Below are 13311 nucleotides of genomic sequence, written 5' to 3'. Positions count from 1 at the left end.
ATATTTTTTATTTAACACCTCACCATGAACCACGTGTGACAATATATACAGATATTCAGTATTAATATGTAGTGACATTTTCATTTTTTCTTCCCCAATCCCCCTCCCTCCCCAACTCCCATTACTTAAAGCTAGAAAAAGAAAAACAAATGAAACAGAAAAGAAAGATCGTGTCATCCAATATATTATACTTAACTATTTTCTTAATTGTAACTTGTCACATCAGGAGATGGAGGTCTGAAATTACCTGTTTCTAATAAACTAAGTATGGTTCCCAAATTTGTTCAAATAAATGGCATTTTTATCTTAGATTGTAGGTAATTTTTTCTAATGGAATATATATATTCATTTCAATGTACCATTGTTGTATTTTTAAGGGTGTTTCCATTTTCCAAGTTATTGCCACTAATGCAATAGTAATAAATCATTTTTGAGCTCTAATTCTTTATCTTTTATGTTGTTTAACAGGAAGATTTTTGGGTCTTTTGGTGTTTTTTTTGTAATTATATTTAATATTAAGTTTAAATCCTCTCAAAAGGTTTTCACTTTTGTACATTTTTGTACCAATTTCTTGTTTACAACAGAAGCATTTTTCCGATAGTGTTGGATTCCGTTCTTTTAATTTTTGAGGTGTAGTATATAATCTACAAAGCCAATTGTATTGTATCATACGATACCGTATGTTTATTGCATTAGTCATGGTACCTGCTCATAGTTCCTTCCAGGTTTCATTCTTTATCCATATATTTAAGTCTTTTTCCCAACATTGTTTGGGTTTATATATTGCTTCATCGATTTCCTTGTTTTGTAATTTTCCTCTAATCTATATAACTCCATCTTAAGCCAAGCCGGTTTTTCTCCTGCCTGGTAAAAGTTTGACAAAAATCTTAATTGTGCTGCCTTATAATAGATTTTGAAATTTGGTAACTGCAGTCCCCCTTATTTATATGTCCACGTTAGTTTATCCAAAGCAACTCTTTGTGATAATTTTTTTAACTCTCATAGTCTCTGTGATTAAATATTCAAAGCAATTACTCTCAGGTAATCTTAGACTAGCTCCCAGCTTCTCTTTTAAATGTTTTCAATTGATAATATGAAGAAAATATTGTACCATGTGATATTCCCTATTTATCTTTTAACTGTTCGAATGTCAATAAATTATTTCCCAAAAAGGAATTAATGGGTTTTGCATTAATAACATTTTTGTTATTTGATGTATTTTCCATCATATTTTTAATATATGATGCAGTATTGGTAGGTTGTTATGTTGCACCAGTTTCTCATTCCACTTATAGATTAAGTGTTCAGGAACATTTTCCTTTAATCTATATAACTCCATCTTAAGCCAAGCCGGTTTTTCTCCTGCCTGGTAAAAGTTTGACAAAAATCTTAATTGTGCTGCCTTATAATAGATTTTGAAATTTGGTAACTGCAGTCCCCCTTATTTATATGTCCACATTAGTTTATCCAAAGCAACTCTTGATTTTTTTCCTTTCCATAGGAATTTTCTTATTAATTTATTCAATCTTTTAAAGAATTCTCCTGTCAAGGGAATCAATAAAGTTTGGAATAAGTACTGTAGTTGTGGGAATACATTCATTTTGATGCAGTTTACTCTCTCTATTAAAGTTAGTGGTAGTTCTTCCTATTTCTCTAAATCCTCTTGTATTTTCCATATTTATGGTTAATTTAGTTTATACAAATGATTTAAATTATTATCTATTCTGATACCCAAGTAATGCATGGCTTGCAATTGCCATTTGAAAGGAGGTTCACTTTTGCATTCCGTATAATTGACATTATTCATTGGCATCACCTCACTTTTATCGATATTAACGTTGTATCCTGATATCACCTCATATTCTTTCAATTTTGTGTATAACCTTTATAGATTTATCTGGGCGTGTCAAGTATACTATAATATCATCCACAAATAAGCTAATTTTATATTCATCCTCTTTTATTTTTATTCCTTTATCATCAGTTCGGCCAATGGTTCTATAGCTTTAGCAAACAGGGACAATGATAACGGGCATCCCTGTCTTGTTGACCTACTCAATTTAAAGTAATCTGAAACATAATGATTTGTTACTACAGGTCCATTATATAGTGCCCTGGTCCAATTAATTAATTTTTCTGTTAATTTTAATTTCTGAAGTACTTTAAAAAGATAACTCCATTCAACCTTATCAAAGGCTTTCTCTGCATCATGAGCTACTGCCACAGTTGGTGTTTTGTTTGTTTGTGCCACATGAATCAGGTTAATAAATTTGTACACGATATCTGGCATTCTTCTGTTTTTAACAAATCCTGTCTGATCTAACTCCACTAATTTCTGCACACAATTTGCTAATCTATTCGCTAATAGTTTTGCAATTAGTTTGTAGTCGGTATTTAGTAGGGATATTGGTCTATATGAGGCCAGTGACAGTGGGTCCTTTCCTGATTTTGGAATTACTGTGATTATTGCCATTTTGCAAGAGTCAGGCACCTTCTGGGTCTCTCCCACTTGTTTCATTACCTCTAAGAGGAGCGGAATTAGTAGATTATTGAATACCTTATAAAATTCCATGGGAAATCCATCTTTGCCTGGTGCTTTATTATTTAGTAATATCATTATCATATCATATATTCTGTGGTTGTCAGGGGTTTTAGTAATTTATTCTGTTCTTCCAATTGTAATTAGGTAATTCAATATTTGACAAGACTTTGTCTATTTTGGTGCTCTTCCCTAGGATTTTAGTTTGATATAGTTGCTTATAAAATTTCCTAAAATTATCATTGATCTCCTGTGTATTACATGGAATCTGTTTATCCCCCTTCCTCGTTCCTACAATAATCCTTGTGCTCTGCTTTCAATTGCAAAGCCAACATTTTGTGGATTTTCTCTCCTAATTCATATCTTTGTTTTGTTTTCATAATATTTTTTCCACCACTTGGTATGTTTGTAATGTGTCATATTTTAATCTTTTCTTAATCAATTCTCTCTTTTTTTCTATATCCTCTCTAATCATTAATCTTTCTCTTTTTTTGTCACCATCTTCTTTCCACCTTTATACTCACTTTTCTTTAACTTTTATTTCTGTGCCTTTGTATTTTCTCTTGTTTTTCCCGACTTTTCTGGAGAGGGCTGGAGTTCATCGTCCGGCCACTACTCCATCACGTGACTCCTCCCATCATTAATCTTTCTCTATGGTTACAATATTTTTTCCAACTGCATCAATTTCTAGTCACCTTTATTAGGTGCATAAATGTTTAACAAATTCCAAGATTCTGAATAAATCTGGCATACCATCATTACATATTTACCTGCCGGGTCTGTTATTACTTTTTATTAACTAGGATAGCTACTCCCTTTGCTTTTGAATTGTACAACGACGCTACTACATGACCTACCCAGTCTCGCTTCTGTTAAGTATGTTTCCTGTACAAATGCTATGTCTATTTTTTCCTTTTTTAGTGTCAGTAATTTTTTTCTCTTAATTTGGTTGTGAACTCCATTAATATTAATTGTCATATATTTCAATGTATTCATCCTATCAACCCATTTTTTACCTCTGTACCACCTCTTCAACCCCTCCATCTCTCTTCCTCTAAAGTCACACTTTTGAATCTTCTTATTCTTTACAATATGCACCAACACAATTAATAAGAAAATAACAAAAATTATAGAAAGACTAAAGAGTTATAGAAAACAACAGAAATTCTCCCCTTAATGAGTTGCCTTTGCTATCTCGCAAGACAACCACAACTCCCTTTATTTCATGGGTTATGGTATATACTGCAATTGTCAACTGATTTCGCAGCAGACCAGCCCTCCCCCAGAGAAATCACAATATATTATTCTAAAAAATAAAACAAAGCTTTTTTGATATAATCCAACTCTTAACTTTCAAAAACCTATTTATATATATTATTTGTAACAGTCCTTTTGCTATTTTCCTTACTCTTCTTCTTGTTGTTTATTTGCCCATTGTTCTGCAAAGTGACGGGCTTCTCCTGGATCCGAAAACAGCTATGTTGTCCACTGGGGACGAATATCTTCAAAACTGCAGGATAATGTAATACAAAACTGTAACCTTTCCTCCATAGTAAAGTTTTTGTTAAGTTGAACTCTTTACGCTTCTTTAAAAGATCAAAGCTATGTCTGGGTAGAAGATTTTTTTAAAATTGTATTCCAATGGTCCCTTGTTTTCTTTTACTCTTCTAACAGCCAGCTCCAATATTTTCTCCCTTGCTGTGTATCACAATACTTTTACCAGTATAGAATGCAATTTCTGCTGTGGTTGCGGTTTCGGCGCCAATGCCCTGTGGGCTCTTTCAATTTCTATCTCCTTTTGGAGTTTTTCTAATCCCAAAATCTGCAGGATCCATCGTTTTAAAAATCATTTTATATCTGCCCCTTCTTCACCTTCTTTCAGGCCCACTATTTTTATGTTATTACATATACTAAAATTCTCTAAAATGTCTATTTTCTGGGCCAATAAGTCACGTGACATCTTTGTTTCTATTTTCCAGTTTGTCTCTTAATTCATACACCTCCATTTCCACACCCATCTCTCTGTCTTCCACTTCTTCACTTCTCTTTTTCATTTCTGTCATTACATTCTCCAGCCTTTGGATTTTTGCATCTGTCTCTTGTATTGTCTAATAGGTTTAAATTCAAACATTGTTGTTTCAATAAAAGCTTTTATTTGGATATCAAAATACTCTTTATCCACCATCTGAATTTGTTTTTTACCTTGCATTTTTTCCTGTAGTTCCTTATCTTCTTCTAGGGCTTCTCTTTCTTGCTCCATGTCTTTGCTCAATAATGAGCCCATTTCTGTCACCGCCTCTCCTGCAGCTTCTCCCGTTGTGTTAGTAGCAAACTGCTGCTGGCGTCTACTCTCGTTGGTGCCTTTTTTTTTACAATGGGAACCGCGCATGCACAACGCTGGCATTTCTTTCTACATCGCCCCTGAGCTGCCCGCTTACTGGCTTTGCCGTTCGGGCTGTCCTCTTCAGGAGAGCTCCTGGCTCACGGATTCCGTCTGGTAAGGCCTTCTTCTTTGTTGTTGGGCAATTTCTCTGTTTTTTCCTTACTTGCTGTTGTCGGCTTTTCTTTCTTTGGAGCCATCTTCAGGCTTTTCTTGTACTGTTTATTTAATGACTTTTTTGTATTTTATTTCAAAACTTTGCTTTTATGTCACTTTTTAAAAAAAACTTTCTCCGTGGAAGGCTGGTACCTGACCAGCCACTACTCTGTCATGTGATTCTTCCCTACATCAGCATAATTTTCCAGCACTAATCAAATATCCCTCAACTCACTTAATATCTAACCTCTGAATATTTAATTCTGAAAACAAGGACTTTAAAAAAATTCTTCAAACAAATAATTTAAAATTTGAACATTACAAAATGCAAATGAATTGTGTACACACTGAATTTCAACCAAACCAATTTCAACACAAGCTATAGCAGATAAAGTTCTGTAATGCAACAATTAATGATCTGGTCAACTTTTATACCTGAAGTTAAGTATAACTAATGCAGGAAAATTAAAATAAAGCATAAAATGACCAAAATAATCAAAATCAGGCAACACTTTTGGAGCAAGAAACAAAGCTAACATTTTGGACCAATAACTTTTTAACAATCTCAGGCAATAGCCAAAAGTGCCAGAGAAACTCGATCAACGTTCTGATCTTAAGCCCTTCGTCAGGAATCTTCAGGCTCTTGAACATATCTAATCGTAAACTACAGGAGCACCAAAAGGTCTATCTGCATGACTAAAACATTACTATTTTTGCAGCAAATACAACTGTTTATTTATTTATCCTGTTATATTTATCTCTTTTTCTGTCTCATGGCAATATTATGGTAATTTAATTTATACCATTGTTGGTGTATATTGTGAGGTTGCATGGCTTCAGGAAGAAAGATTATTGGTGCATCTGTACTCGTGTACGTGATACACAATATCAAATCATGCCTGATTCTAAAAATGATATTCAAAGATTTAGATGTTTTTGTGGGTTATCAAATTAGTCAGCCTTGAAGCTGGAAAGCACAGTATGTTAAACTCTGTCAACTCAGCTATTTAATCCTACCTTTATTTTTCTATTAAATATGTGCAAATAAAAAAAAATCATAAAATACCTGACCACCATTTTGGCTGACCATTTATTTCCATTCCTTGGGTGTCCTTCAAACTCAAGGATGACCAATTTCCACTTATTCCGTGGACTTTGAGGTGCCTGAAGATGTGTGAATCACATGTGTGGGAAGACAAGCCCGATGGGGTAGGTAGTTGGTGAGATAAGTACTCTTTCCAACATTTACATTGGGCTTCTACAACTGCCCCTTGAGTGGCTTCTCATCTCTGGGTCAGAAATTCTCAAAAGTTGGTTGAGATGTTTTTTCTTCTTCAATGCACACCCCTAAAACATTTCCTCCAAGATTACCCAGTAATCTCTTCCCAAGACAGTTTAGAAGAGAGCGTCTATTTATGCAGTCTAGTGTTGGTCATGCAAACAACATAGCCTATAAAATAAAGCAAAATGAGTGCAACTTGGACCTCAAAGCTGTTGTTCTGGGCAAGGATGTTGATATTGGTTTGCTTATCCTTCAGTGAATTTGTAGGATTTTACAGAGACAGTGTTGGTGGTATCTACCAGTACCTTGAGGTGCCTGCAGTAGGTGGACTCAAGGTACAAGATTCCATTTATTGTCAGGTACACAAATATCTTTCCTTTGTTTGCCTTGTAAAAACACAAAAAGAAGTACTATTAACAAAGCACCACTATCAAAAGATGGAAAAGAGAGTCCCATCATAGACAAAGTGTCTGTGGATTGCACCATTTCCTGCTCCCCTGTAGCTTCACAGCTTTCTGACAAACAGCAAACCTATGTTGAGGCAATCATGTTATACCTGCTCAACCCCTAGTTTCATAAGCTGTCAGCACATAAGGACCTTCGGGAACTCAGCTTGCAACGATCCTAGACCTGGTTCCCAGAAGCCAGTTGCTTAAACACTCAAGAGGACGAGATATCAATGCCACTGAACAGATCATAAGTCTGAGTCTTGATCTTCAAATACCCTTTTAACCAAATACTTTGTTAGTACATTGAAAACAGAAAATATCAACATTGATGCCTGCCTTCGTTGAGATGCAGCTCATGACATCTGAGAAGTGGTCCACATTTTTGAGGGCCTCACCATTAACCTTTATTGTCATAGGCTGGTATTCCAAAGAGAGGGAATTTTGAGAAATGACCCTTCATTGATCACCTTTAAAGATTTGCTTCATGCTGTGCAAAATTTCTAGATGAAAATGTCAATGCCTCGCTGGCTATGCCTCTCTTGACTACAATTGCAACTGTTTCACTGTCAGAGTACCTACTTCACATGATACTCTTTTGTCCAAACTCAAACATCTCAAGCTATTGCCCTCATTCAAGTTACTTCAGATGCACACTCTGTAACACCATTTCTTTTTTTTATTACATCAACCAAGGGCCGAGCAGCATGCAACCCCGCCATTAAACTATTTTCATACTCAGTTGCAGCTGTAACTGCTGAAAATTTGTGAATCAAAATAATTGTGTTTTATTTTGAAAGCACTAGAACACTGAATTATAGATTGACAAAGTTGGTTACTTCAAAATGTATATGTAAATACAACTGACAAAATCAGTTTACTTTAAAATTACAGATTTATTTTGGTGCTGTGTTTTCATCATTGTACAGGCCCTTTGGTGAAAAATGTTGTGCCAACTGTTACAGGTTATATTATATATAAATGTTTTTAAAAGAGATAGATTGTGGGGGGCTTAGTGTAGGTCACTTCACAAGCAGATACTTACACTTCACATCTCATTTGGGGAGCAAGAGCTTTGCTGAAGCTAGATATTCAGGCACCAGTGGTTTTGCAAAAGACAATGGAACTGCTTCAGAAAGAATTTCAAAAGGAGGTGCAAATGGAGAAGTCCAGACTCAAGTACTGATAAAGATCTTTCAACGATTGGGTTTGGAGCCTTGGGAGAAATTCTTTTTTACAAGCAGAGAGAGAAAAAGAAAAAAAAACAGGATTTCTCTTGGAGGGAGAGAGAAGTCAGTTCTATAGTGGCTTTTGAGGCTGCAACATGGAAAGCTGGCAGGCTTGTTGAAAACCCCATTTTGAAGACGGTTTGTGAGTTCTAAGTTCAGCCAGTTGAAAACCCTTGTAGTCCTTACAAGAAAAAATGGCTGGCTAGAGTGTTTCTCCTGAAATAAGGAAAACTGAGGAACTCTGAGGTGAGCTGGAAGAAGAGGTTATCATTTGGAAAACTTATGATGGTGCATGTTTCTTCAGCAAGACTCTGAAGTGGCTAATTGGAGGGAATAAGTGAGAGTGTGTGTGTCCAACAAGCAACAAATATCTCTCTGAAACCAATAAGAATCTTCCTGAGTGGTAACCATTTACCTTTAAGTACCAGAGCCTGGTGAAAATTCATAAATGTTAAATTCTGTGCACAGTATAAAAATTGCCTGATACTGGTGAACTTGGAGAAATGAATGACTGGACTATTAAACCAAATAACTTTCCTGAACATATACATTACATACACATACGCTTAGAATTAGAAGGGGTTTAAGTTAACAGTATTTATGTTTGAGGAAGGTTGGCGGCAACTTTTGTTTGGGTAGCCATTTGTCTTGGCAAATTTCTGTTGCTGCTGGGTTTTGGGGTCCTCTGGGCTCATAACATTACATATAAACCTATTCAACAAACTAAACCTTCCCTACTTCACACCCATAACCCTCTATTTTTCTTATGCCCCGTCTAAGAGTCTTTTCAATGTCCCTTTGTACCAGCCTCCACCACTACCCCTGCAATGCATTCCAGGCACCCACTACTCTGTGTGTGAAAAAAACTTACCCCCGAGATCTCCCTTAAATTTTCATCCCCTCACCTTAAAGAGATGTTCTCTGGTATTTGCTCTTCTTGCCCCTGAAAAAAGATGTTGGCTGTCCACCCTATCATTACCTCTCAATCTTGTGGACCTCTATTAAGTCACCTCTCATCCTGCATCGCTCCAAAGAGAAAATCCCAAGCTCTATTAACCTTGCCTCACAAGATATATTCTCCAATCCAGCCAACATCCTTGTAAATCTCCTTTGCACACTCTCCATAGCTTCCACATCCTTCTTGACATGAGGCAACCAGAAATGAATACAATATACCAAATGTGGTCTAGCCAGAAATTTTTAGAGATGCAACATTACCTCACAAATGCAATTCCCTTACTAATAAAAGGTTAACATACCATAAGCTTTCACTATCAACCTGCACAGCAACACTGAGAGATCTATAGATTTGGAACACAAGGTCCCTCTGTTCTTCCACACTCAATTAGTAATATTCCTGTTAAGTGTCTCAGCATAGATAATTTTCAATGATGAGTTTACTATTACAATTTTTTTAAAAATTCAACTTACCAGCGGCATTTCCATCCACCTTTGGGGACCGTCTGTAAAGGTGGATCCAAGCAATAGGTATGATAGCTGATGTCACAATCGTCACAGAGAAGCAACCGACCAGGATCAGAGGCCTTTCCACAGGATTCACACACTGTGCATTCTAGACATCGCCAGCCTTTACTCAGAACCACTTTGGTGATCTGTCCATAAGAAAAATCTCAATAATTTTCTTCCATAATTATTTTAGATACAAAGACCCATAAACTTATTGGGTAATAGAATACAATGGTATTCAGCAGAATGTGGTAATTGTATTTTATTTCTTCAATGCAAGCATGGGTATGGTGAGAATGTGATTGTTAGTCATTAGCTCCAAAATTTGCATGCAAGCTAAACTTGAGAAGAGAGACCTGTAACTTGTTGAATGCCTGCACTGGCGGGGCAAAACATTCATTTACAAGAGCAAATTTCAATTTTTTTTTTAGGTTGCTTATTTTAGGCAAACTTAAATGTCTCTTACCTTAATATTGACACAGTAGGGATGATAACACTGGCCACACTGTGAGCAAACAAGCAGTCGTCCTTCTGGACCTTTTCCGAAACTCCCACAAACAACACACATATCCTGAAATTACATTATAAATGAATACTGTCTTAATGTCAAACTGAAAATATTAATTTCCTGCATAAGGAGAGGAAAGCATCAGGTCAAGTTTGAACTTTATTAATATGAAAGGAACAACAATTAATAATGCTCCTTCTCAATGAATACCACCTGTTCATAGAACAGTATAACATAGGAACAGGCCCTTCAGCCTCATGTCTATGCCGGACATGACGCCCACAATGAACTGAAACTCTGCTGCTTGTACTTGATAGATAGTCCTCCATACACTTCATATTCATATCTTTCTAAAAGTCTCTTAAATTATCCAATTGTAAATGCTTCCAACATGCCCAGATCCCTTTGCATATGGATACTTTTATGAGCACCACCATTAATTGTGCACATTCAACTTACAATTGACCACCCAAAGTGTAACAACTCACACTTATTCAGATCAAACTCTATCTGCCATTTCTCTGCTCATATCTATCTGATCAATATCCAGAATAATTATTTTACAGTCCTCTATAATATCCACAACTCCACCAATTTTAATGTCATCTACAAACTTATTACCCACCCTCCAACATTTTTATCCAAGTCATATTTTATACACCAAAAAAAAAAATCAGGGTCCCAACATTAATATCTGCAGTTCATCAGTGATTGTTAGCCTCCAGCCCGGCTAACAGCTTTCCACCAGTATCCTGTGGGCCAGCCAAGTCCGTATCTAAACTATATTAACTCGTTGTGGATCCCATGCGTATGCACTTTCTAAATCAGTCTAGCATGAGAAACCTTGTCAAACATGTTACTAAAATCCACGTACACAAACATCCACTGCCCTATCCTGTTCAACCACCTTTTTTCACCGCCTCAAAAAATTCAATTATATCAGACAGACATGATCTGTCCATGACTTGCCCAATGTATATACCTGTAAATCCTATCCCTGTACTCTTTCCAACAGTCAAAAAAAAAATACACCGAAATGCTGGAGGAGCTCAGCCGGTTTTTTTCAGCAACAATAAAAAGCAAAGATATATTTGCCAATGTTTCTCGCCTAAGCCCTTCTTCAAGGAAAGAGCACTAACTGCTGCCAAGCCGCCCTTCGAAGACCCTGCCTGATCAAACAACTATCAAGGCAGAACTTGAGCAAATCCATAAGTGATCTCTTTATGCTACTCCTCCATCTCTCCCGAGTTTACCATTTCCTCAAAAGCAATTAATTATTTGAACTAAAATTTCTGTCACATAGCCAAACAACAATTCAGTTCAACATCTAATCTCTTGTTTAGCTCAAAGTATATTCTATTTCTTGCCCTAACTGAGTATATTCTGGTAAAATGTGCAACAAAAAATTATTGCAGTCACTAGGTTACAGCTTTTATTTCCCCCCACACTGCTGAGTTTTCAAGGTGATAAAGGCAATTGTTTCTTTTATATATCTCTTACCTGTTTTAAGGTAAATTTGTCACTGGTAGAGAACAAAACAACTGTGTTGTGCATAGAGTTTTCATCCTCCTCCTTATTTACAGTCATTTCCATGGCACCAGCCTATTGTGAAAAGTGCAAAACATTTATCAGTCACCTCCTCTGAATACATATCTCAATTTAAAAAAAATACATCACCAGAAGTTCAGTTGGAGATCAAGTGTGGAGTGGTATGAGCATGTAATAGTAATCTAGTTACTCCGTCCGGGTGCCCATCAATTTTAACCTGTTCCAGCTGTGACAGAATCTGCAGATCTCCAGAAGATTCATTTATCAGTGAATGCACTGAACCAATGTAGAAACAAATTATTCATGATCCCACAGACTAAGGAGCAATTTGGTCCTCAGCCACTCATTCCCACTGCACTGGACAATACATATGGATGTCTATCTCTCTCTCTCCCTCCTAAAATGCTAAATATATATATTATATACACACAACTCAGTCACAGCTCAAGCTCTTCTGGTGTACTTAGGAAACCTTGCAAAGACAAAATGAAAGCATGCTTCAAGAAAAAAAATATATGGAACACAATTTGCGAAGAAATGACCATAAATTTATCACAATAGCCTTGAAACCTTCAAGCTGAAAACTGCTTTAAATAGAAATGATTCATCCTTAAAAACAAAGATAGCAAAGAAATGAAAAGAATCTCAATTATTAGTTCTTTTTTTGGGAAATAACAATATAAAAGCAGTTAGTAAATATTTTATCAATATATAAAATGGAACATGTGACTAATTGTTGGAGATGGGAAGGGGAATTAATAATGGGGAATGCAGAAATAGCAGAGGAAATGAGCAACTATTTTCTGTCAGTCTTCACAATGTAAGATATGATCAGCATGCCAAAGGTGGAATATTAAGGAGGGGATGGGAGGCAAGAAATAATTACTATCACAAAAGAGTTGGTACTGGGCAAACTAGTGGGTTGAAAGGTAGACAAGTTCCCGGTTCTGATGGAATGCATCCCAGAACATTGAAAGAAATGACAGGAGTTACAGCATATCCATTTATAGCAATTTATCAAAATTCTCTGGTCTCTGGGCAGGTCCCAGCATATTGGAGGACAGCAAAAGAAACTCGTTTGTTTAAAAAGATCGAGTGGACAAAAGGCAGGTAATTATAGACCAGTTAAATTTAATGTCCTTAGCTTGAAAAATGCTTGAAGCTGATTTTAAGGAAGGGATAGAAGATGTATAGAGAGAAATTGTTCTATAGGCAGATGGTCTCATTTAACCAACTTGCTGGAGTTCTTGGAGGGTGCAATGGACAGAGATGAGCAGGTGGATGTGATACACACAGATTGCTAGAAGGCATTTGATAATGTGCTGCACAAAAGATAAATTCTGTAGAGGACATAAGAGCCTGCAGAGAAATAGATAGGTTAATGGGTTGGCAAAGTCCTAGCAGAACGTCAGTAAATGCAAAGTCATTCAATTTGAAAAGAAAAATAATGGACCAGACTATGATTTAAATCCATGGTTTTCAAACTGCACTCCCAAACTCACATTCCATCTTATGCAATTCCTATGGCATAAGTGCTCTGTGATTAAAAAGAGATTGCTTAAGGTGGTATTTGAGTGGAAACAAAGTTTGAAAGCCACTGTTTTGATTGATCCTCATCGACTCGTTATGTGCACTGTTTCATAACTCCAAAGGAAATGGGCCAAAGACAATTTTTTCTCAAGCAAAATATTTCAGTTAAAATTGGGTCTAGAGCAGTGATTCTCACCTTCCCTTCCCACTCACATCCCACCTTAAG

At 36.2% G+C, this 13311-nt stretch overlaps 1 protein-coding gene across 20 annotated transcripts in view; it reads right to left on the bottom strand.

Annotated features, from left to right (window-relative positions):
- The window catches only part of kmt2ca (lysine (K)-specific methyltransferase 2Ca), a 495715-nt gene that overhangs the window by 154092 nt on the left and 328312 nt on the right, over nt 1–13311 (bottom strand). For 19 of the 20 annotated variants that reach the window (XM_069914823.1, XM_069914812.1, XM_069914813.1 and 16 more), the window contains 3 exons: nt 11508–11609; nt 9966–10070; nt 9464–9645 (listed from right to left, as the gene is read on the bottom strand). In XM_069914823.1, coding sequence (XP_069770924.1) covers nt 9464–9645; nt 9966–10070; nt 11508–11609 — 389 coding nt within the window. Of the gene's footprint in view, nt 1–6662; nt 6744–9463; nt 9646–9965; nt 10071–11507; nt 11610–13311 lie in introns of those variants that run through there. The other variant, XM_069914825.1, reaches the window with a different exon arrangement.

This window comes from Narcine bancroftii, chromosome 1, assembly GCF_036971445.1.
Source record: "Narcine bancroftii isolate sNarBan1 chromosome 1, sNarBan1.hap1, whole genome shotgun sequence".
NCBI lineage: Eukaryota > Metazoa > Chordata > Chondrichthyes > Torpediniformes > Narcinidae > Narcine > Narcine bancroftii.
This window is presented reverse-complemented; position numbering and strand designations above follow the sequence as displayed.